General features: G+C 37.9%; 1 protein-coding gene across 2 annotated transcripts in view; it reads right to left on the bottom strand.

Annotated features, from left to right (window-relative positions):
* Positions 1-1562: 1562 nt before the first annotated feature.
* The window catches only part of GSKIP (GSK3B interacting protein), a 29751-nt gene continuing 5583 nt past the window's right edge, over positions 1563-25730 (bottom strand). The window contains exons 2-4 of one of the 2 annotated variants that reach the window (XM_069104229.1): positions 15728-15876; positions 6651-6909; positions 1563-3139 (exon numbers count right to left, since the gene is read on the bottom strand). In XM_069104229.1, the coding sequence (XP_068960330.1) occupies positions 2978-3139; positions 6651-6908 (420 nt within the window). In that variant the 5' untranslated portion in view covers position 6909; positions 15728-15876 and the 3' untranslated portion in view covers positions 1563-2977. The remainder of the gene's footprint in view (positions 3140-6650; positions 6910-15727; positions 15877-25730) is intronic. The other variant, XM_069104228.1, reaches the window with a different exon arrangement.

Below are 25730 nucleotides of genomic sequence, written 5' to 3' on the forward strand. Positions count from 1 at the left end.
CCTACCTCTAGAACTCTGATCCTTTCCATTTCCCTCAAAGTGAAATTTTAGCTCCATTGTCCCTCCCTACAAAATATGTATCTTTCTTTTCTTCCTTCTTGATGCTTTCTTGGATGTTTTGCTTCCTCAAGGAAAATAAAAAACAAGTCCTCATAGCTTGCCACATTTCTGGAATAAGAAGCATTCTATCTCACTTTTCAGACAATTATAATTTGGGGAAACTTTTCTTTTAGTGGGAGGCTTTACCCTTTATGAAACTTCCTCTCATTGTGTCTAGAGTCAAGCAGAAAACAAAATGAATCTCAACTTTCCTAAGATATGCAGGCACACTACTATTCCTGTACTATCACTGCACCTGTCCCTTCCTTACAACTTTTCTTTTTCAGTCTACCAAGTTCATAGCTTTGGATGGTACAGTGTCCAGTCCCCTCATCATCCCAACTGTTCTGCCCTGTATGAACTTCAGTGCTTAGATGACCTTCCTACAACTTTTAGGGTGGAAGTCTTGGGGTTTTTGTTTATATACATACAGCTCTTTTAGCTCTGTAATTTAGATGTCCCTTCAACTTCCTACCCTTTCATCCCAACACAGATGAAGACAGAAGGAATGGGGGATGTAGCTGGACCTGCATGTGAAAGGTATGATGACACGTCCCCTTGTGATGCCACATTGAAATAACTAGTATCTTGGTTTTTGGAGACAATCTAACTGGAAATAATGGGACTCTTGTAAAAAGAGAAAATGCCATCAAGAGAAACTCCAAAACGTCTTCATTTACACATATACTTATATTTACCAATGGTTCTCCCAAGCTACCCAGAAAAAGAAATAAAAATAAGAGTCATATGTAGAGCAAACACTGTATTAATTATAAGGGTAAGTGCCTTAAAAAAGATAAGGTTACCACTATGTGATGTTGGAAAATTCTAGATGCCGGTTAAGACTAGTCATAGTACCTGTTCAATCTTAAAACTACCAAGTTTATTTTTTTAATTAAATATAGCTCTTTTAAAAACCCAAGAGAACAAGACCTCCTTTAGAATCTTTCTGACTTAATTTTCAAATAGCTAAGGCAAAGCTGAAATCTATAATGACTAAAATTGCAATGTACACCAACAAAGGCTACTAACATGTCATAGAGTTCTAAGGTTTACAAAGTGCTTTCCTCACAACTTCTGTGAGACAGGAAGTGCAACTCACATTTTACAGATCCAATTCAATTTTAAATTAAAATCAACACTGAAGTGCCTATAAATTGAATAAATCAATCTCCTCTTTCTCAAGGATGAGTAACAAAATTAATCCTTCTAATACATAATTAAGGAAATGTGGAATTGTTAAATGAGAACTAATGAACCCTGAAACAAATGATAAAATCAGCAATTTCAATTTTCTCCAAGCAAAAAAGCAATTTTTCTTCATACTTAACTAAAAATGAGGAAAAATTTATTCAGACTTGACAGATTTTTTTTTTACATTTAGCCTGAGAATGAGCATGAGAAATTTCAATTCAAATACAAGTTGTTTTTACTGTTAAGCACTGAAAACAAAGCTACAAATATTTGTCTTCTGAAATTTATTGAAAGAATTCCAATAAGGCTTGACTACAAAATCCAAATTAATGTTTAGTTTGTTCTGACTTATGCAAATTAATATTTAGTCAGAACAAAAATGAATATTTTTTATTATTAAACAAAGAATAACATTTTGTAAATTCAGCAGACTTAGGAAGCATATCCAGGTATTGAATTTTACTTCTACAGTGTTAGCTGATTATTTAAAAACCAACCCCCATTGTTCCCATCCAACATATACCTGAAAACACATAGCAGCATGATTCAGTTAAATAAACTTACAAATATTAGTACCTGTAATAAAATACAAAATACAGAGTATCCTTTTTTCAAATATTAGTCTTTGAATGCTTCATATGTCCTTTGGTTTCAAACCCATACAATGCATTATTACATTGTAGATTTAGCATTGAGACAAAACATTGTACATTTTGAAGGGAAAGAGGAAAACATCACAGGATACCAAAGGACTACATTTTAGAAAGCAAACATTGAAGCAAAAATACTTTTGAATATATAAACACTGTACATTATGTAAACAAACATTCAGAAAAATAAGAATCAACATGGGCCAAAATATTGTTTCCTAGGAAAACAGATTATAATATCTTTTTAACAATGCAATTTTATGATGTTCTTTATTAAGAAAAAAAGATGGAGCCTATTTTTATATTCTGTGCTTAGGTATCTTGGAGATTAGATAGTAATTTTTACATTCATAGGCTAAAGGTTTATCCTTTATTTAACTGGCTGACTGTTGCAAATAGGATACATAAAACTATTCTAATCCCTGTGTCATTTAGCACAATAATACTAGATAAATTATATACAGTTAATACATTTTTATCAATTCGCACTAGTATAAATAGTTTAAGCAATTTAAAAGTTTGTGCAGGGGAAACTAGTCGATGATTTGTTCCCTGTAAGGCTAGTAGCAAAATAATCACTACAAATTCAGTCCAAGCTAATATCGAACCCCTGATTTAGCAAGCTGGATTAAAATTGCAGAGAATTAATTAGAATGCCAATTTTATTAGGCAAGCCTAGAATTTCATATGTAGTACTACTAGATGCATTAAAGCCCTGCATTTTTATAGTAAAATACTGTTTTGTTTTCAAAATGCAGAAGTAGTATTCCAAAGAAATCTAAACATATTCATGATCTATATCACAAAACAAGGACTGCCAAATTCCCTAGGTCTCAGAGAAATAACAAGAACAGTTTATTATTAATACTGCTTGGAGTGAGAAGCCTCTATCTGAAGCAAGCAGTTACTATACTGAAAAACAAAACAAAACAAAATGCTTTTATATTATATTCATTAGCAAGAATCTAGGTTTTAAATTTAAAAAGTTTCCAGCAGCAAGCCTAACAGAAAATAAGTTTATAATGTAGAATAAATTATGACTGTCCATCCTGTTTCAAAGCTTCCAGTCTTCTTAGGAGTGCATTTCCAAATGCTTCTCGGTATGCTGGACTAACAGTATCCAACAAAGAGTATATTGTCTCATGGTAGGGAGTTTGTATATTATCATCTACCCGGTCAAAAGCATAACCCACCACCTACGAGAGAAATGCCAATAATTAATCAAATTATTAGATACAATTGTGATTTCTTTGCTTGTTTTATAATTTTTTTTTCTTTTTTCTTTTTGGAGGGCAATGGGGTTAAGTAACTTGCCCAAGGTCACACAGCTAGTTTTTGTGTTAAGTGTCTGAGGCCGGATTTGAACTCAGGTCCTCCTGACTCCAGGGCTGGTGCTCTAGTCACTGAGCCACCTAGCTGCCCCTGCTTGTTTTATATAAATTTATATAGAATTAATTTCTGAGCCAACAGTGAATGGCATAACAATATTTATGTTTCTTATGAAGGACTTTAGTTTTGTTTTTTGTTTTATTAAATATCAGTGTCTTTATCGGTAAAACCTGTAAGAATCATTTTGACTGGAAATGAAAATATTCACAAGTAAATAATACAGTACTGAAAGGCACTTACAAAGAATGCTCTTGAAAAATAGGATAATACAATTTTTAGCTAAAAGAGGCCTATGAGATCTTCTATGAGAGAATCTCCAATTCTCTAAAAGGTTTTAAGGGTAGCGAGGTAGTGCAGCAGATGGAGTATGGGCCCTGGAGTCAGTAAGACTCATCTTCATGAGGTCAAATCCACCCTTATACAGTTACTAGTTATGTAACCCTGGGCAAGTCATTTAACCCTGTTTGTCTCAGTTTCCTTATCTGTCAAATGAGCTGGAAAAGGAATTAGCAAGATTCTCCAGTATCTTTGCCAAGAAAACCCCAAGTGGGGATCATGAAGACACAACTGAAATGACTGAAAACCTTTATTCAGTATTTAAGAAAAATATAATCCAGACTGAAGGTGAGAAACTTGTAGGGGTTCAAGCACCAGCAAAACTTCCAAACCAGATTAAAATGTAATTGGTAAATGTTAGACTATGTTACTTTGTGTTATTTTAAGTGAATATGCTAGCCAAAGGGATCCCATTCTATTTGGGTTTGACACCAATGACCTAGACCTTTAGATAGTGTAAACAAAATTTTCTTTCTAGCACCATCTTAATCTTCAAGAACAATGAGGTCTAACTTTTCAGCTCTTCCTCTCCCCTAAAAAAAACCTGAGAAAAAGCTAAAAAGGTAGGACAAATAGCTGAATTGAACAAAAGCTGAGCTTCATTTCAACAGCTAACACCAGTCCCTTATTACAGTCATCAAAATTTATTTATTGAATACCTAACTAGGACAAAGTATGGTGCTAATAATTAATACCTTTTTTTCCCTTTTCCAGTTTGATTTTTGGTTTCTTTATCATGACAAAGGAGATAAGGAATTAGAGAATCAATTCTGCCTTTAGAAACTGCAACATTAAAGACCATTTATATGTTTTTTGGTTCTGTGCACCTGTTTAGTAAAATCCAACTCTGTGCTATTATAGGGAACACTGTTAGCTAGTTTTAGGTATCAGGTATAAGTTCTTTATCCCATCCACAATGGATGAATCTATCTCTCTTGTATCCCTCATAGCTATATGGCATAATACTGGAAAAATATTTGCAAAAACTTTAAAAAATTTTTGACTTTTTTTTAAAATTCAAATTAATCTTTTATTCTTATGACACTAGACTTCATATCATCCTTCAAAGGAGGTAAGGTTCAAATTCACTGTTGTCTGCTGTCTCACACTACACTACAGTCAAGCTGGATAATTTGTCACATGATCTTATATCATCAGTTTTTTTTTTCCTTTCTTATATTGTGCTTCCTATAATAATGCTGGAAAGAAAGAAGATTGTACTAAGGCTCACTTAATTATGTGTACTTTAACTCCCCAATTGGTTTATGAACTTCCTCTGGGCAGGGCTCTTTATCTTCTTATCTTCCCTCAGTGCTTAGGAATAGTTCTTTTAATTTCTCTCAATAAATACTAAATGTTAATGATTACTAACTTCCTATACTAAGACAATCAGTTACAGACATTGAACCAGGGCTTGTCATATACCTCTATTAATTAAAGCAATACTAAATTAGTGTAGACTTAAAATTAATATTCAACCACATAAAGTTCTTGGTATTGTCTAGATACTTAGATATGGAATACTTATATTTATTTCTTGTCTATTTCAAGTTGCATTTGTAAATGATGGCATTTAGAAATTAATTCACTGGATGGAAATCATAATGTCTAATTAATTTGCATTTGTAAGTGTCATCTACTTGATATAATTTTAGGGCTTTATGTTATATACTCCACTGACTGGATATTACAAATACTATGCAGCATCTCTAAAGTCATAAAGTATGTCTACATTAAACCTTAGTGAATTAAGAAATCCTTTCCCTCTGAATCTGCTCCAAATATAAGTTAATCTAGTAAGAACTATATAGTATATATGATTTCTATATCTCACTTGGCAAACTAGATGTATCTCTGCAATTTGTATCGTCATATCAATAAAAAAGGACTTACGTGTCCATAGAGCACCAAGATAAATGACATGCACTGCAACTTAACAATAGTCTGTTTTTGGCTACAACATATACCTTTACAGGAATTACTATTTAAACAAAAGAGATGAGTGCAAAGGAAAATTCAAGAAATTACTAAGACTGTAGCTACCTCTGATTCAGTTCATGGTTCTCATAGCTAGTCCACTGCTCATTAAATCAAGGGTTTATTTAACTGTAACTCTAATTGAAACGAGAAATTTTGTAATAATGGCAATATAATTGTGATAATAATTATAATGATGACAATTTCAGTAGATTATAAGCCCCTTGAAGGCAGGGATTATCTTATTTTTGTATTTGTATTGCCAACATCTTGTCCAGTGCCCAGCACATGGCACATGCTTAACAAATGATAACTCATTTTAAAAATAGACATCCTTTTATCACCATATATTTTTAACTCATGATTTTGACTATAAAATTAGGAAACTTAGATGAGTATATCAGTGCTCATAAAGAAATTAATTTCGTTATTGAAGAGAACTATATTAAACGTTCTGAGGTGTAATCATTGACGTGATAGAGATAATTCCAACATCTATGAACTTTCTTATTGTATGAAATCTCACCTTTCAGATTCTTCTCACCCCACTTAGTCTGTAGTAGTATCTCCTCTTGCTAAGGTCTCCTAAGACAAAGAGCGTTGGTCTAGATCAACAGGAGGCCTCTTAGAAATTTAGAGACTTGACTCTGCCTTGTGATTTAATTAAAGTTAAGAGTCTGAACCTAGGTATACAAGGTGTCACTGGCATTTTTTCTCAATAAAAAAAAAAAACTTATTTAATAAGCAGGATTATTAATGCAATCTTGAAGACCATTTAATTGAGTGAAAAAGGGACCTGAAAAAAATGATAGGCAACGACAGCAAACCTAAAACCAAAAGTTCCTTCAAAGTCTTAAGTTTCCCTGTATTTACCCAAAGGTTTTTGAAAACAGTAACAAATCTTTAAAAACAATTACATCCAGTGCTCATAATTTCTCTGTAGTCTTATAAAATGATAAAATCTTATCCAAATAATTTTTTTTCCTAGAAAGAAGAATGAGTTACCCTAAGCCCTGCTTCTGAGAGCTCCAAGCAGTATTTGTTCCTTTCTCTTGTTTCCACATTTATATATGCAACATCATCTGAACAAGGCAGGCTTTTGGAGACAAACATGTTGCTAACAGCAAAAAGAACATCATTCACAACAGCTTCGGCTTCTAGTCTCATGTCTTTTACATCTGTTCTTTCAAAATCTTGAAATTCAGAATCTTCTTCAATTTCTATGTTACTGCTAAGCTCCATGTGACTACAGTCTGTTTCCATTCTGTAAAAAAATAAAAGAATAAAACCTGCTTATTTTCTTTGAAAACAAATACAAATACCTTTAATGTTCTGACAAAACTACTATAAATCCAAAATAATTTCTTAACACAATACAAAATTCACAAAAACAATTTAAAATTTTTTCTAAAAGTAACTCAGTTTATTTTTCAAAGCAATCTGTACAAGTAGTTTTTTATCCTTAATACTTTTTTCCACTCAGTCACCAAGCTTACTGTGTGTAGGCAATGTGCTAAGTGATGGGGATGCAAATATAAGCAAAAGAAAGACAGTTCCTGCCCTCGAGGAGCTTACATTCTAATGAAGAAAGACAATCCAGAAACAAGGAATTGAAAAGGGGTAGCAGTGGTGGCAGAATGGAAGTCCAGTGGCTAAGTCTAAAGAATGAGGGATGGTTGGTCTGAGCCTTTCCTCAGAATTGAGAGAAGGGCCTGCAGTAGTGGAGTAGGGAGGCAGCTTGAGGCCACATTATGTTGTCTACCCACCAGCACCTAGGATATAGGTTGCTTCAGTTCTGTCTGACTCCTTGGGACTCCATTTGGGGTTTTCTCAGCAAAGACACTGCAACAGTTTTGCCATATCCTTCTCCAGTTCATTTTACAGATGAGGAACTGAGGCAAACAGGGTGAAGTGACTTGCCCAGGGTCACACAGCTAGTAACTATAAGGCTGGATTTGAACTCATGAAGATGAGTCTTCCTGACTCCAGGGCCCATGGCTCTATCCTCTGCGTCACCTAGTTGCCTTTAATGTATATAGTGGGAGTTTAATTAATATGTGTTGAATGAATGAAAGCTTGACCAGAGGTCATGATGTGGCTCACACAAAAGTAATCTGGAGGGGGGAGGTGAGGTTGGAGGGAAAGGCCGACAATGGAGAAAATGAACAATCAGGTAGAGGGTGCTAAGGTGCTAAGCTCCTGTGATGCTAAGGAGAGCAACACTGCCCACTGCTGTCAAGCAAACAGATTGATATGAGTTAATTACAACTGATTATTCCATGAGCCAAATCATATACAGAGTGGGACAAAAGAAATTACTTTGGCCCTTTTTAGGAAGCTCCTGACCCTGTGCAGGCACACAAGATCGCTTACTTTTGAAACACCTAACCTGAAAATGTCAAACCATTCCTCTAGTCATAAAAAGTGCAGCGAAATTGTAATGATTGTTGCTGAAAGTGGCCGCAGAATCTCTTATAAGCATTACTTTTTATATTTAGACTGAAAAAAATGAACCATCATGCCATGATCTCATCAAATACAAGAGAATAAAATCTTAAAGCCAAATTAGTAAGAAAAGACCAGAATACATATCTGTATCTGTTAATTCTGTTAAGACACAAAATTTGTTTCAGAAAATGGAGCATTAGGAGAATTAATATTTCAGTAGATCTGTGATCTCATTGATATGGATGTTCCATTCAATAGAACAGACAGCAACCCATCTATACCTCCTCATTCTGTATAACTTACATACAGAGGGGCCTTCCTCCATTGCTAACTTGCGGTATGGGAACTTAAAAAAATATTCTGGTAAATATATTCCAATATGATTGATTCATATTTTAATTTCATATATTTAAAAACATGATTCTGAGAAGGTCCAAGAACCTCTACTCTGGATCTTCTAATGTTGCATGGGTTTCCAATGGAACACAAAGAATGTTAAATATTCTTCAACTTTATTGTTATGAAAACATTTCCTCTCATTTTCTGGTCATACATTCCTTTGACAATACTTTTTTGGCCAATTTTCTTCAGTGATCCCTTATAGGTAATAGGAAGTAGTTTACTCATGTCCAAATATATTTCATACAAATCTGAATTCTTTAGAAACTGTTTGTAGTAATGATGGAATCCCCAAAAGAATAGTGGTGTTAAAAACACAGGCCTTTATTTCAAGAAGTTTTGGAGATATTAAAAGGACTAGGGAGCTTCCCAAATACAACCTAGCTTTTTATTTAATTATAGGCTCAGCTCACTACTCATCAGTACTATTAGGCCAAGGTATAAATCCATATATCTATACCATACTGACAGTGTAGATTCAAAAGCAGACAATAGCAAAGTATGCATGACAGGCACTTTTTATCCACCTGGTTTTTTCAATGTGAATAGTAAGGCCAAACTTTTAATCAATTATGGTTCTCATTCAAAAGGCTTTGTGCAAAATGGCTGCGGGTGCAGAAAGATATGTGCATGATTCCAGGAATAGTCTCTGGTCGGTCTGTCTTGAGAGTAGAGCAGTAGCAAAAGGCAAAAAATGCCTGGGTGTGAAGATGAGGATGTCTCAGGGAATGTAGAACTTAGTGGCTTAGCTTCACTTGAGCATGGTCTCTGGTGGTCTAATTTGAAGGGTAGAGCAGAAGCATTCCAAATGGCCCTTGAGTCTGAGATGCCCACAGGATAAAGAGGTGGAGATATCTATTCTTCAATGCAGAACTAGCACTTGGGAGAAAGGGAGTTAGATATATGGATTTGAAAGGTATTTACATAGAGATAACTGATTCTATGGTGAATAGATAAGAACGTAGAGAACAGAGAAAACTGGGGGACATTCATGCTGTTGTAGGTGGGAGTCAAATTATTCGAGAGTACAGAAATACAGAAATGTCTCTTTGAAGAAAATGGTTATATACTAAGCATCATCAACATGCCATTAAAAGGGAAAGTGAAGTGAATGCATAACTTAGTGAAGGATAGAGCAAAACTAACCTGGTCTAAAGATGATTCATTGAAGGATTGTGGATTTAGGACTGGAGAGTATCTTTGAGCTCATTTAGTTCAACCTCTTCACTTTAGCAATGAGGACACTGAGGCCCCCAAATGCTAAATGACTTGATCCAGGTCACAGAGGTGGTAAGTGTAAGAACCAGGATATGACCTCTGGTCTTGAGCCCAAAGACTATGCTCTATCCATGACAGCCCTCTGCTTCTTAGGGGTAATTTTCTTTCTTTTTAAATATTTCTCATAGTGTTTGCTGTTCAATTAATGTTTATAGTTTCCAAACCGTATGACTCAGCACCTGTGTCTCTTTTTCTCTAAGTCTTATCATCAATCACTACAAAAAACAAAAGAGGACTAAAAAAAAAAGTCATTTTTCGTTTTTTTTCTTTTTCTTTTTCCAAGGACTGTCCTGGCCAAAGAATTCATGACTGAGTGTTCAGGCTATTGCTTGTACTTCTCTGTATTAAGTTTGGCCCTTGACAGGCAGTTATAATTTATAAACTGTAAAAAATATAAAGTATTTCCAGCACAAGGAGAACCTCTTAAAGCTCCAGCTATGCTGGGAGTAGTCTGAGAATCTAGCAGCACCTCCATGCCACAATGGGGCATTAGAGCTGGATTTGGTGGAGGGTTAAGAGAAATGCTAGAAGAAAACATAAACACTACACAAAGAGACATAAACAATAACTAGGCTTTATTCTACAAAGGGATCCACAGACATAGGGCTCTTTCTGGAAGGGAATTTATATACTAAACACAAACTGGTGGGGATTCTGTTTCTCAATGAAATGACCAGGGTTTGGTCGTCCTGTGTGAGGTCATTAAAGTGGACATTTCATAGACAAAGGATTTTTGCTAGCTAATCTAAAAAATTTGTGAAAATGAGGATTCTATGTCCATTGGTAATTTGTTCTAACAAGGCTTTCCCAATTTAGGGCACTAACTTTTAAAGTAGACTAATAAGACTGTTACAAAACAATGAGCTTAAAATAAATCTCTGAATAGAGATGAGAGCCTTTTCTGAATATGAGGACTGTCCTATGCAACTAACTCATGGCTAAGGTTTACATCCCAAGTCTACTTCTCAACAAATTCCACGGTTTTTTTTTTTTTTTTTGCTTTTTGGAGGGGAGAAAGGCAGGGCAATTGGGGTTAAGTGACTTGTCCAGGGTCACATGGCTAGTGTTAAGTGTCTAAGGCCAAATTTGAACTCGGGTCCTCCTGACTCCGGAGCCAGTGCTCTATTCACTGTGACACCTAGCTACTCCTATCTATTTTTCTAAAGTAGATCATGTACTATTTGTACAAGTTTTAAAAAATCTTTCAACCTTAAAGGGGCCAGAACTTTTAGTTATACTTTATAAACTGTAAACATGGGTGGGGGATACTTCCCCACTTCCTTCAAATAATTCTTCCTTATAGTATGGACTCACAGTCCTTCACTAAACTTGGTTATCTTACTCTGGATACTTTTCCAAGCTAGCTTATCAATGGTGTTCTGAAACCGAGGCATCTAGAGATTCTATTTCAGATGTGGTCTCCTATGTGTAGGGAGTACAGCAGGAATATGATAATCATCTTCTTATTCCTAGAAGTTATGCATCGCTTAATGCAGCCTAAGAACACAGTAGTAATTTTGGCTGTCATATCACACTTTTGGGTCATTATGAGCCTGCAGTCCACTAAAACTCCCAGATCTTTTACAAATTTGTTTGTGCTTTTTGCTTCTATTTGTAAAGTGTAAGACTTTACATTATTTTAGTAATCTTAGGAGTGATTATCTTAAGCATTATGGATATCCTAGCATTTTCTTTCCTAATTAACCTTTATTTGAAAAAAATTATAAAAGGAAATAAAACTATAAAATTAAAATCATATATAAATCTTGAAAACTACTATTATTGTGTAAGGTAACGTTAATTAGAATTCTATTTAGTGAAACTAAAGATCTGTGATGATTAAAAGATGAACAAACCTGCAGAGATGAGAAAAATATTTATAGGTCAGCAAACCAGATAATCAAATGATTGTATACTAATTATTAGTATCAGGAGTTTCAAGGAAAGACTATGTTAGAGGGCAGAAGTTGCTTGTCTATTTTCTTTGTATAGTTCAGGTAAAAGACTTTATAAACTGCACAGGAGTGAAAATGACAAACCATAATTATTAAAAAAGTCAAAATTTGAAGTATACTTTCAATTTATCCTTTTGTAATCCACAACTGCACAAAGTAGAGAATATAATTCTCAAAAAGAGTTTAAGAATACTGGTCTCCAAAAGGCATTTAGAGATTATTAAGTTTACCCACATTGTTTTACAGATGAGGAAACTGAGGTACACAGAGGTACAGGTGACATCCAAGATCATAGGTTTTTTAAGTCTCATCTCTTTCTAACTCCAAACAAGGAGATACGAAAAGGGAATGGGGCATTGATAATGAATTGTCTTTGAAGATCTGCAGTGTGGTGTAGTGGAAAGTATAGTAGACTCGAGGTCAAGAGGGAGTTGGGTTTGAATTCTACCTATGAGACCATTACCTATCTGACATAATTCATTTAACCTGAGGGTTAGTCCTTGGTTTCTTCATTTGTAAAATGAGGATAATATCTCTAGTACCTAACCAATAAGGAATAAACAAAGGAAGGAAGCAGCATTTATTTGGAGCTTATGTTCAAAGCACTATGCTAAGCACTGCGGACCCCAAGAGAAAAAAAAATAATTCTTGCTCTCAAGGAGGACATATTCTAATGGGAGAAATAAGAGTCAGTCAGCAAGCATTTATTAAGCATCTACTATATTTTAGGTGAGGCAGCTAGATGGCCCAGTTACTAGAGTGCTGGGTTTGGAGTCAAAAAGAACTTAGTTCAAATCTGGCCTCTGACACTCACTAGCTATGACCTTGGGTAAGTCACAACCTCTGTTTGCCTTAATACATCAGAGAAGGAAAGGGCAAACACTCCAGTATCTTTGCTAAGAAAACTTCACAAGGGGTCAGACATGACTGCGTGACTAAACAACAATTTTCCAGGCACTGTGCTAAATGCTGAGGGTACAAAGAAAGGTAAAAAAAAAAAAAAACCAGTCCCTGCTCCAAGGAGGTCACAGTCTAACAATGGTGGAGACAACACACATGGAAAGTCTGGAAAGTTTCAGCTTCAGCACAGATGTGAAAGATCTTCTGGTTCTAAGGGAGCAGCAACCAAGCACATGGTAATAAGCTGCTCCTTTAAATGTGACGAAATCTTATCAGTTTCTGATGTTAAGCCATCTGACAGTGACAAGGGCTTGGGTGACAATGGCATTCTTTTTGGAGTCTCCCACACATCTGGCTACAGCACCTGCTGGAGCAGCTGCCAGATCTCATGTCCACAGATTTACTTCCCAGAAGCATCGTCATTCCAAGGCTGTCTCCAGAATAAGCGGTGGTGGTGACGGCCTGATGTGCCCAGCATGTGCTGCCTGCCTTCTCTCCCTCATGGTGCCAAGCACCTTTCTATTTCAGCTAGGCTGGCCTGTCCACATCTTGGGTCGCGATGGGTTGGCAGCTGTTGGTATGGCTGGTCCCTTCTCTATAGGAGTTTTCTGCCTGGATAATGGTTCTAAGGGACAGGGTAGCAGCAGGGCCAGTGGTCACCTTGGGATTCCTATACCCACTGGTGGCAGTTGGTCAGCAGGCATTGCTGGGAAATTACTTTCCACAGTGATTTCTCCTCTCAATAGCTGTGGGGGCAGGCCTGGAGACAGGTCTGGTTTGGTGGTTTGGTGGACACTGCTATTCCCAATGCTCTGGGCTGTCTCAATCAGGGTTTGAGGGGAGATGGTAGTCTAAGTGTTACTTGACTTACATGTGACCTGACTTACATGGCACACATTACCTTCTGTCTATCTCTCAGTGTTCTTTGGTACTATACCTAGGTTAACTTGCCTAATCTGTGTGCAAAGTAATTTATGTAAATGAACTTTAATATTATATTACTCAACTTAAAAGATTTAACACCTTTTATATGCATAACATTATGCTTGCTATTTGCTTGAAGGGTGGGGCACACAAAGATTAAATTAGAAGATGTGGCCCTCATCCTCATGGAGTTTACAATCTAGTAGGAGGGTTCAATATATACAAATAAGTATAATCAATAACAGTTAGCATTTAAACAGTGTTTTAATGTTTGCAAAAAATTTTGCAAATATTAACTTACTTTATGGTCACAACAATCCTGGGAAGTAAGGGCTATTATTATCCTTGTTTTACAGATGAGGAAACTAGGGGCAGAGGTTAAGTGACTTGCCCAAGGTCACACAACTAGTAAGTATCTTAAGCAACTTCAACCTAGTGCTCAATTAACAAGCATTTATTAAGGAGATACAAAGACCAAAAAAAGAGACTGTTTTTTGCTCTCAAGGAGTTTTATATTCAGGCATTTGCCCCATCCTACTGCCTGGCAAATTTGTGCCCCTCTAATCTCAGTTACCTGAAAACATCTTTGTCCTGCTCCCTTTTCCCACATCTTGATACCCATTCAATTTAGCCTTAGTCCTCTTTCTTCTCAGTGCCTAAGCTCCTCTGTACTAATCCCCTCTTTATCATCAATTTTCCTTCATTCTTGCTTTCTTCTTTTCACCTTCTTGATAGAACCTGAATTTCTCTATAAGATTCTTTTCCAGTGCTGGCTGCTTTTCTCATGCTTCCTAACACAAGTGGTCAGAAGGGAAAGACAGATTACTCCCTGCTCCCCATGGCTCCTGTCAGACCCTCTCTAGTATGTGTTACAATCTCTCTCTATTACTCTCTGTCCTTGCCTCATATTTGGGGTCTTTAATACTCACCATGAGGTACACTACTACATTCTGGCTTCCTAATTAACCAACCTCCTTGATTCTCATTACTTACAATCTCCATCTTGCTTCAGTCAGGCACTGGAGTCATCACATCTTGGATTTTACCAGGAGCCCAAACTGTACCACTCTGATTTTGAAGTCTAAAATTTCCAACTGATCATAATTACCTGTCTTTCCATTTCTAATAAATGTTTTTTAATTTGTCCTCTTTGCAACTTTCAGTCTGCCTAGTTCCTCATCTTCTTTCTGTCCTCAGAGTTGTTTTGTTCCTTGATAGTCTTGACGCTATAATTAACTAGTTCATCCCCGCAATATTTTCTATTGTTGAATCCCTTACCTTACCTACATTTATGTTCTCTGCTAATCCTAAACCCTGGGACAAAACTATATACCGTCTCTGTACTTATTCCTGAACTGCTCATTGCCGCTGAAGGAAAAAATTTTGAAGGGGTCCATTATAAATGCATGGTAAACTCAAATGGGCCCTCACTTCAGTCTGGTAATGCTTTTATTCTTCCTATCTTTTACAACTTGGCCCCAAGCCATCTTTCTAAGCTCACTGGACCTTATACCACTCTGAAATCCCATCATACTGTCCTCTTTTTTTTTCCCATGTCTCTACCCATGTTTTCCTAAGTCTGTGACTATGCACTGGCCATCTCAGATGCCTAGAAGGCATACTTTTCCTCACCTCCATGTAACATTCTCCCTCTCTTCCTTCAAGATATAATTTAAATACCACCTTCTATGTGAAGGCTGGCTTTCCTGATGCCCAAATGGGGAGTGCCCTCCTTTCCCAAATGCCCTGTGTATTTATTCTCCTAATATTTATATATCTATGTACTTGTTCTCTCTTCTACAAGGAGAAGCAGCTTGAGAGAAGACTGTTTCATTCTTATCTCTGTATCATTCCCCCAGCACCTAGCAAAGCTCTTGAACACTGACTCTTACTGCTGTTTCTACCTTCACAACGTCTTTCACATCTGATCCCTTCTCTCCACTCATACAACTGCATCCTTATTTCAGGCCTTCAGTATCTCTTGCCTAGATTACTACAATAGCCTCTAAAATGGTCTCCAGGTGGCAGCCTCTCATCATGCCAGTCCATCCTATACACTGAATGCCAAAACTATTTCCTTCAGCACAAATCTGACCAGGGTTTCTTAAGGCCTTTAGGCTAAAATGCAAACTCTTCTGCTCAGGTTTTAAAGTCTTATATAACTGGGCTCCAACCTACCTTTCCAGTTCACGTGGACATTACTTTTTCCTCCTGCACTCTGCAATCCAGCCAAACTGTCCTCTCTGTTCTGTACTCAGGACACTCCATCTCCCTCCTCCATGTCTGGAATGCATATCTTCCTTACCACCACCTCAGAGGATCCCTGTCTTTAAGATGCAACATAGGAACCATAAAGGGTTTTTTGTATCTCCACCTGTTAGTGAATGCCCTCTTAAACTATTTCATATATAGCTATTTTGTATATGTGTGTTTATCAGTATTAAATTCATGCTATACACACATTTTTATATATACTTGTCTCCCCATTAGACTGCAAGAACTGCATACAGGGATTATTTCATTCTTTTTGTACTTGCATGCCACAATGTCTGCCATGTTGTAGGCCCTTAATAAATATTTATTGATTAATTAAAAATGCTTGTTGATAGTCACTTCCTCCTTCAAGAAGCCTTCCTTGAACTACCTAGTTGTTAATGCTTTCTTCCTCCTCAAATAGCCTTGTATTAAAGTTGTATTTTCCCAATAGCATCTAAGTTACTTGAGGGCAGTTATATCTCAATTAACAGTAAGAGTGAAATGGATTGCTCTAGTCCTCTCCCTGTCACTAATAAAGGTGTCTGAAACTAAACTAGTCATTTAACTTCTGCATGACATCTGGACTAGATACTCTTAACATCTCTTTCACATTTTTTTAAGGTGTTTAATGCTTACTAACCTGAAGTCAATGCAACACTGTTAAATTTCTCTTTCATAAAAGAGGTTTGTGAATTTTACCTTATAATCAATCACAACTCTAGTTATCAACACTTTTTTTTTTTTGGAACCCCTGATTTCTCCACCTGAAGGAAATGCTGCACTTCTCTGACTGAAGTTATTATTACTGGGGAGTCTTTTTGTCAAGGAATTCTTTGAAAGCTTCTAAGTTTTTAAGTGTTATTCTTCTGCCTTCAAGACAAATACTTAGGTTTGCAGGACAGCAGACTCTAGGAACCAAGCCTGTGTCTCTTAAGTGTGTATGTATATAATTTAACCAACTGCCCTATTCTTCCATTGTTTGAATCAAGAAGTCTGATGCAATTCTGAATGGTGCTTTCTCACATAGTTTATTGTCCTTTGAAACTTGAGTTATTTTTCTTCACCTCTCTACTTCTGGAGTTTGATGATAATGTATTTTAGAGATTTGAATTGAAGGTTTCTTCTTGTTAGTCAAAAACATTTTTTATGGGACAGCTAGGTGGTGCAGTGACTAGAGTGAAGGCCCTAGAGTCAGGAGGATCCGAGTTCAAATCCGATCTCAGACACACAACACAAAAACTAGCTGTGTGACCTTGGGCAAGTCACTTAACCCCAACTGTCCTACCTTCCCCCCTCCAAAAAGCAAAAAAAAAAAAAAAACCAAAACAAAAAACCTGAAGTGTGTTATTATTTTGAGCATTTTGCCCTACAGAGTGATAATCATCATGAAACTTGATCTCCAGGATGGTCACTTCTTCATGTGCTGCTATCAAAATTTTTTTAGGTCTTTTATACTCTGGGCTTGTTCTTCCACTTTGCACCATCAATTTTTTGTTTTACTGTATCATTTCTCATTTTTTGCTATTTCTGGCAATATTTTGTCTATAGTGGTGCTCATTTTTGTATAATTTCCTCTTATGTCCTTACAAATTTCTTTGACTAAAAGCATGTCTTCTTTCAATTCATTTGGAGTATTCTAGTGTCCATACTAGTTAATCCCTTAAACATTTCTTGAGCTGCTTTTGGTGCTTTATCAGCAGGATTAAGGCCCATTTCAGACTGATGCTGAAATTAAATTTAGTAATGAATGTTAACTCAGATATTCTGTACGTTTTTTGTTGTGGTGTTTTTATTGTAATTGGTTTTTCCACCTCTTCCACTTTCAGTCTGATTTGGGAGATATTGCCTAGGCTTGAGGGAATGAATCATTGGCTCCCCTTGAAACTGCAGCAGAAATCTTAAACCCCCTTCCATATTTCTCACGTCTCTTCCACATATCAATTATTCTACAGAATTATATATCTACACAAAATAAAATGGGAGCTGTCAATAATGTTAAAACCTGCAATAGGCAATCATGAGAACTTAAAAAAAATCCCATCATATTTATCACTTCAGAGGTTGTGACCTTAAAGAAAGGAGATCACAAGGGGTTGAGTGTGTGGTATAGGTGAGCACAAAGGTTCTTTCTAGGAGTTTGGAAGTGAAAGTGTACAAGCAAAGACAGGGCTCTATATCCTGCTTTTCTGACATGAGTAACTTCAAATAAAAAACCTGGTCTCCTTTAAGCGAAAGTGAAAAGTTACATTTTCCTTTCCATTAGGAGTTCCTATAACCCCTCTATGTCCTTGCTTCTAGGCTGATAAGATGATGTGATTTTATTTTGGGCTAATAATGAAAAAAGATCTGCATCAAGGTTGATTAGCTCAAAACTAATAGAAACTAGTTACTATGCCAGAAGAGTAAGAGACTGCTTCAAGACTTATAGAAGCGGGCTATTTATTTTCTTAAAGGAATTTCCTTTGTTCTTTTTCTTTTTTTTTTCCATTTTTCAAATGCTTTATTAATTTCTGATTTACATCCTTTATTTCCGCCAGATTGAGTTACAAATTTTCTCCCTGTTTTTCCCCTACCCACCACCCCAAACAGCAGTCCCACAGGATATCCCCTCCTCCAATCTGCTCTCTCCCATATTTTCTCCCATACCCCTTTCGACTTTTCCAGTAGGGCATGGTAGATATCTATGCCCCAGTGCCTGTATATCTTATTTCCTAATTACATGTAAAATAATATTAATAACAGTATACACACACACATATAAACATTTTATTTTAAAACTTTGATTTCCAGATCCATTCCCTTCCTCCCTTGTCACCCACCCTTACTGGGAAGATAAGCAGTTCAATACAGGTTGTACATGTGTAGCTAATAGCTATACATGTAGCAATACAATAACATAGTAGATATATTGTAAAAAACTGACTACATTTCCCTCCCTCCTATCCCACCTCCCACTTGTACTATTCTCTACTTTGATCCCGTCCCTTTTCAAAAGTGTGTGCTTCCAACTTCCCTCTCTCCCAGCCAGCTCTCCCCTCTATCATACCCCCTCTCATCCCCTTCCCCTCTATTCTCCTATAGGATGAGATACCCTATGCAGTGTGTATGTCATTCCCTCTCTAAGCCAAATTCAATGAGAATAAGGTTGACCCGGTTCCCTTTTGCCTTCCTGTTCTTCCCCTCCATTGTAACCATTTTCCCTTGCCTCTTCTATATGAGATAGTTTACCCCATTCTGTCTCTCCCCATCTCCTCTCATTATATTCCTCTCTCACCTCTTAATTTCGCCTTTTAAGTATCATCCCTTCCTATTAAATTGGTCCTGTGTCCTCTATGTATATCTGTAAACACACACACATATATATACACACACACACATTTACACATGTATTCATATGCCCATATACCCTCATATATAGACATATATATTTCTATCCTCTTCAACTATTTTCATACTGAGAAAAGTTTCATCAGTTACAATTATCGTTTTTCCATGTAGGAATGTTAATAGTTCAACTTTGATAAGCTCCTTGTGATTTCTTTTCCCTGTTTACCTTCTCATGCTTCTCTTGCTTCTTGTCAATGTCAAATTTTCTGTTCAACTCTGTTTTTTTCATCAAGAATGCTTGAAAGTCCTCTACTCCACTGAATTACCATATTTTCCCCTGAAACATAATACTCAGTTTTGCTGGGTAGGTGATTCTTGGTTTTAATCCCAGCTCCTTTGACCTCCGGAATATCATATTCCAAGCCCTTTGATCCCTCAGTGTAGAAGCTGCCAGATCCTGGGTTATCCTGATTGTGTTTCCACAATATTCAAATTGTTTCTTCCTGGCTGCTTGTAATATTCTCTCCTTAATCTGGGAATTCTGGAACCTGGCTATAATATTCCTAGTTTTCTTTTTGGGATCTTTTTCAGGAGGTGATCGGTGGATTCTTTCAACCTCTATTTTGCCCTCTGGTTCTAAAATATCTGGGCAGTTTTCTTTGAGAAATTCCTGGAGGATGATTTCTAGGTTCTTTCTGTGATCATGGCTTTCAGGTGGTCCAATAATTTTTAAATTATCTCTCCTGGATCTATTTTCTAGGTCAGTGGTTTTTCCCATGAGATATTTCACATTGCCTTCTATTCTTTCATTTGTTTGGATCTGTTTAACAGCATCTTGATTTCTCATAGTCATTGGCTTCCATGTGCTTCAATCTAATTCTGAAGCAATGATTCTCCTCATTGAGCTTTTGAGATTCTTTTTCCATCTGGCAAATTCAGCTTCTTAAGGCATTCTTCTCCTCATTGCCTTTTTAAGCCTCTTTTGCTATTTGAGTTAGTCTATTTTTTAAGGTGTTATTTTCCTCAGTCAGGCTGTTGACTCTCATTTCATAATTTTCTTGCATTGTTCTCATTTCTCTTCCCAATTTTTCCTCCACTTCTCTTATGTGCTTCTTAAGGTCCTCTATGGCCTGTAACCAACTCGTATTTTCCTTTGAAACTTTTGGTGCAGGAGTTCTGACTTCAGTGTCTTCCTCCTGTTCCATGCTTTACTCCTTTTTGTCCCCAAAATAGGAGTCTAATGTTGGAATCTTCTGTCTGCTTTGTTTCCTTTGCCTGGTCATGTCGCCCCTCAGTCACTTGACCTCTGGGCTTTTTGCCACAGTAGGACTCTGCCACCAGACAGGGGAGCTTTCGTCCCAAAAGCTGGGGTTTTCTGAGCTGCTGGGGGTATTAGATAGGTGCCCTCTCTGAGGCCTCCACACATTCTGGCAAGCTGGTCACATAACCCAGGACCTCCACCCTAGACTGCAATCCAGATCCAAGCAGGTTAAAGCAAGAGCGATTATCCCTCAGACTGGTGCTTGGTCTCCCTACACTCTGCAGGCCAGGAGCTGAAGGTGCCACATGGCGCTGGCTGGCTGTGCTGGGCTTCTGAGTCGCTTATCGCCCCAGGGGCAAAAGCTGATGCACCCCCACTTACTGGGTCTCAAAGTCCAGACTGCACTGACCTCTCACTTTGTCCTTTGTGTCTATGTATTGATGAATCTGGAAACGGCCACAGCTGCTGGTGATCTGGAGTCCCTCCGGCAGGCTGCTGGTCAGATCCGCCTTGGGGCTAAAACGTCCGGCTCACATGGGCCTGGGCTCGGCTCCCAGAGCACAGCCCTGGCTGATTACTGCTGGCCTGCTGGGCTGTCCTCAGCGGGAGGTTAGCTTCTCTGTGTCATTTTATGGGTTCTGCACCTCCAAAGTTTGTTCAGAGTCCCCTTTTTACATGGATTGGGGAAGGCAGAAGGTGGAATTGCTTGGAGGTCCTCCTTCTACTCCACCATCTTGACTCCGCCCCACAGTTCTTTTTCTTTATCACTGACCTTCAGAGTGCTAATTATTGTGAAGTTTGGGTGAAGGACAATAAATAGCCTGAAGAGTTGAAAGATTCAAATGAAGGATTTTTAAAAATTTTCTTGCTATTTTTTGGAGGGCAATTGGGGTTAAGTGACTTGCCCAAAGTCACCCCGCTAGTAAATGTGTCAAGTGTCTGAAGCTGGATTTGAACTCAGATCTTCCTGACACTAGGGCTGGTGCTCTAATTCACTGTGCCACCTAGCTGCCGTGTGTGTGTGTGTGTGTGTGTGTGTGTGTGTGTGTTTTTAAGAAGGGATAGAACATAGGGAAGATTAGATCTCCTTATCTTGTCCAGGTTGAAAGTGCATCACCTACACATGTATGGGCCTGATCCCAATACTAAATGGAATGCAAATCTGTTGCTTTTTTCACCTTGGTTGGTTTGCCCCTCCTTAAGATGAACCTCCATTTGCAGAGACTCACCAGACTGCTACTTGACTTAGTGTGGACACCCAATTTGCTTCAACCTTATTACAGCTCAAAACTAAGTAATTCACTAGCCTCAGTCTCCCACACTACAATCTGAACAGCTAAAGATTTTTTTAAAGATAAGGTAAATCTAAGTCTGTTTGAATACATCACAGAATGATTTAGTAGATCAGGAATAGAGAAAAGGATTTATTAAAGGAGCAGGCTACTGGAGGAGAAGGGAAAAGACTGGACCAATGGCACATACAGGAGATGACCACCTCTTCCTCAGACACAGGAAAGGAATTATAAACCTGTAGAGGAGTTTTAAAATATGGAGTAGAGGAGATGAAGGGGTTCTGGATTTTCTTCAAAGTGGCAAGAGAGTTTGTTTGATTTGAGAAAGGGAGTTGGCACAGCACTAGGAACTTGAGGAGTAAAGAAGTTTGGAGCAGCAGTTAAGGGGAGTGGACTAGTCAATCCAGTAAGAATAAAAAGATTCGTATGCATCAATGAAGAGTCAATTGAGATTAGATAACATGAATTTGGGGGCAGCTAGATAACTCAATGGATAAAGTGCTACGCTGGGTAGTCAGGAAGACAAGTCTTCATCTCCCCAAGTTCAAATGACCTCAGACACTTACTAGCTATGTAACCCTGGACACGTCACTTAACCCCATTTGTCTCAGTTTCCTCATCTGACAAATGAGTTGGAGAAGGAAATGGCAAACCATTCCAGTATCTTTATCAAGAAAACTCCAAATGGGGTCACAAACAGTTGGACATGACTTAACAATAACATGAATTTGCAGTGTGGTGGGATTTCCTCCAAGAACATCAATTCCTGTGGAGTATATGGATATTGGAGGTGACCCTGGGTTAAAGAGTAATATGAATAACATGGCATGTAGATACAGCACATAAGGCACGTATAGGTGAATTAGTCAAGTTAAAAAGGTCATGATTTTAAAGGGAAAAAATGAGGTCAGGTGAGAGATAGTCAACTGCAACAAAAAAAGGTTAGAGATCACAGTGAAGATGAATGAATGGAAAGAGATGAGATTATCATTAAACACTTCAAAATCATAGTGGCACAGCAAAGTAAGAACAAAGATGGTAGGTCATGAAAGTTAGAGGTTGATAAACCACAGGTGTCAGAGTTTATAGAGAACAGCAGTTTGTATAATGATATTTCCAAATATGAATCTAGGGGTTTGAGGAAGAGAAACACTGTGGTCCAAGTACTGAACTCTTTGAGAAAGGACAAAAAAGAGTGACAAGGAGGCAAATAAATGTCAGAAATGATGATGTGGGTGGATGTAATAAACAGGAGGCATGGCTGCTGAGTGGTGATGAGGATGAGGAAATGTCAGCAGGGGAAAAGTAGTATGCCATCTCCTCCTCCTGGCCAGTGTGTCAGAAGACACGATAGAATGAAAGATTAATTAGCCCTGGAAAGGGTGGTCAGAGATGCAATGTCATTTGAATCCAAATTTTTGTGAACACATGAAGATGTAAATTATGAAAGGAAGTTTGTTCCAGATGGCACAATAGGAGAAAAGAAAAAGTACTGGGGAATGACACAGTTAAGCAGGAAGGCAGGAATAAGAATTTATTTAGTGCCTATGTGCCAGGCACTGTGCTAAGCAATTCATAAATAATATTTCATTTGATCACAAAAATCTCTACAAGGCAGGAGCTATTATTATTTCCATTTTACAGCTGAGGTAACTGAGCTAGTCAGATGATTAAGTGATTTACCTAGGGTCACACAGCTAAGTGTCTGAGGCTGGATTTGAATTTGGGTCATCCCAATTCTAGGTCCAGTGCTCTATCCACTGTACCACCTATCTGCTTCTAGGGTGGGAAGAATATAAGCAGAGCTTTCAGAGAAGTTTTTCATATCAGCAAACTGCTACTCTGAATAACAGAGATTTTGAGAGGTGGAGGTATGAATTTCCTAGTCAGGTGAGTAGAAAAGTATGAGGGGGGTCTCTACCTTGGTCCTGTGATGACAGAGGGTGGCATTAGTGACAATATTTCCTTGTCATACACTGGGAAGGCTAGGGATATTATTGGAAGGGAATTTGAGTTGGTAGTCTGGGTCCTTAGGTATGAGACTAAAATGACATGCAACATCAGGCACAATTTAAGATGGTAAGGGATAAGACATATCATCTCAAGACACAGCTTGTTATCTCAGTCTATGCTTGAAATACGCCTTTGGTTCTTGCTCCTGGTTTTCTTTCTGCCCCATCTACCCCACACCCTATTCCCCTTATCTTTCTCTAACCCAGTGTCATGTTGACTCTTTGCTGTACTCATTTCCTTTTTAAGAAGAGTCCTCATGGGGGGTGGAGTCAAGATGGCAGAGTAGAAATAGGACTTGCACTCGGCTCCGGCTTCCACCTCCTCCAATTCATATAAAAAATGACTCTAGACAAACTCTGGAGCTACAGAACCCACAAAATGACAAGAGAGAAACTAGCCACTGGAGACAGTCCAACAGGCTGGCAGTAAGGGGCCAGCACAGCCCTCTGGGACCTGAGCCCAGCCCCTCTAGAGCTTGAAGTTTTAGCCTCAAACTTCCTATAAGTTTGGCCACAACCAGCCACCACCTGGAGGGACTTCAGATCACCAGCAGTTGTAGCAGTTTCCAGAATTATCAACACACAGATACTAAGGACAAAGTGAGAGGTCAGTGCAGTGTGAACTTTGTGAACCGGGAGTTTGGGAGTGTGGTCCAGCCTTTACCCCTTGGAGGGAGAAGCTGCTGAGGTGCCTCAGCCGTGCAATCGCTGTCATGTGGCAGCTTAAGCTCCTGGCTTGCAGACTGTAGGAGGACCAAGCCACAAGTCTGAGGGGCAATCACTCTTGCTTTAACCTACTTGGATCTGGACCACTGTCTAGGGTGGAGGTCCTGGGGTGTGTGACCAGCTTGCCAGAGCTTGTGGAGGCTCAGAGAGGGAACCCAACTAATAACTCCAGCAGCTGCAAAACCGCAGCAATTGGGGCAAAGCTCCCCTCTCTGGTAGCACAGTCCTACTGTGGCAAAAAGCTCAAAAGTCAAGTAATTGAGTGGCAACATGAGCAAGGAAAGGAAGCAAAGCAAGCACAGCAATGTGACTTTACACTCCTATTTAGGAGACAAAAAGGATCAAAGCATGGAACAGGAGGAGGAAGACAGAGAAGTCAGAACTCCTGCACCAGAAGCTTCCAAGAAAAGAATAAGCTGCTTACAGCCATAGAGGAGCTTAAGGAGGATTTTGAAAACCAAATAAGAGAAGTGGAGGAAAAATTGGGAAGAGAAATGAGAATGATGCAAGAAAATTATGAAATGAGAGTCAATAACCTGACTGAAGAAAATAGCACTTTGAAAAATAGACTAACTCAAATGGCAAAAGAGGCTCGAAAAGGCAATGAGGAGAATGCCTTAAAAAGCCGAATTTGCCATATGGAAAAAGAATCTCAAAAGCTCAATGAGGAGAATCATTGCTTCAGAATTAGATTGGAGCAAATGGAAGCTAATGACTTTATGAGAAATCAAGATGCTGTTAAACAGATCCAAACAAATGAAAGAATAGAAGGCAATGTGAAATATATCTCATGGGAAAAACCACTGACCTAGAAAATAGATCTAGGAGAGATAATTTAAAAATTATTGGACCACCTGAAAGCCATGATCACAGAAAGAACCTAGAAATCATCCTCCAGGAGGTTCTCAAAGAAAACACGATCAGGATAACATAGGATCTGGCAGCTTCTACACTGAGGGATCAAAGGGCTTGGAATATGATATTCTGGAGGTCAAAGGAGCTGGGTTAAAACCAAGGATCACTTACCCAGCAAAACTGAGTATCATGTTTCAGGGGAAAATATGGTCATTCAATGGAATAGAGGATTTTCAAGCATTCTTGATGAAAAAACCAGAAAATCTGACATTCAGATACAAGAAGCAAGGGAAGCATGAGAAGGTAAACAGGGAAAAGAAATCATAAGGAACTTATCAAAGTTGAACTATTTACATTCCTACAAGAAAAACAATAATTGTAACTTATGAAACTTTTCTCAGTATGAAAACAGTTGAAGGGCATAGAAATGTATATATATGCATATATGTGTA

The sequence above is a fragment of the Petaurus breviceps genome, unplaced genomic scaffold, assembly GCF_028583685.1.
Source record: "Petaurus breviceps papuanus isolate PSGF00001 unplaced genomic scaffold, PetGlider_PUasm1.0 685, whole genome shotgun sequence".
NCBI classification, from domain to species: Eukaryota; Metazoa; Chordata; class Mammalia; order Diprotodontia; family Petauridae; genus Petaurus; species Petaurus breviceps.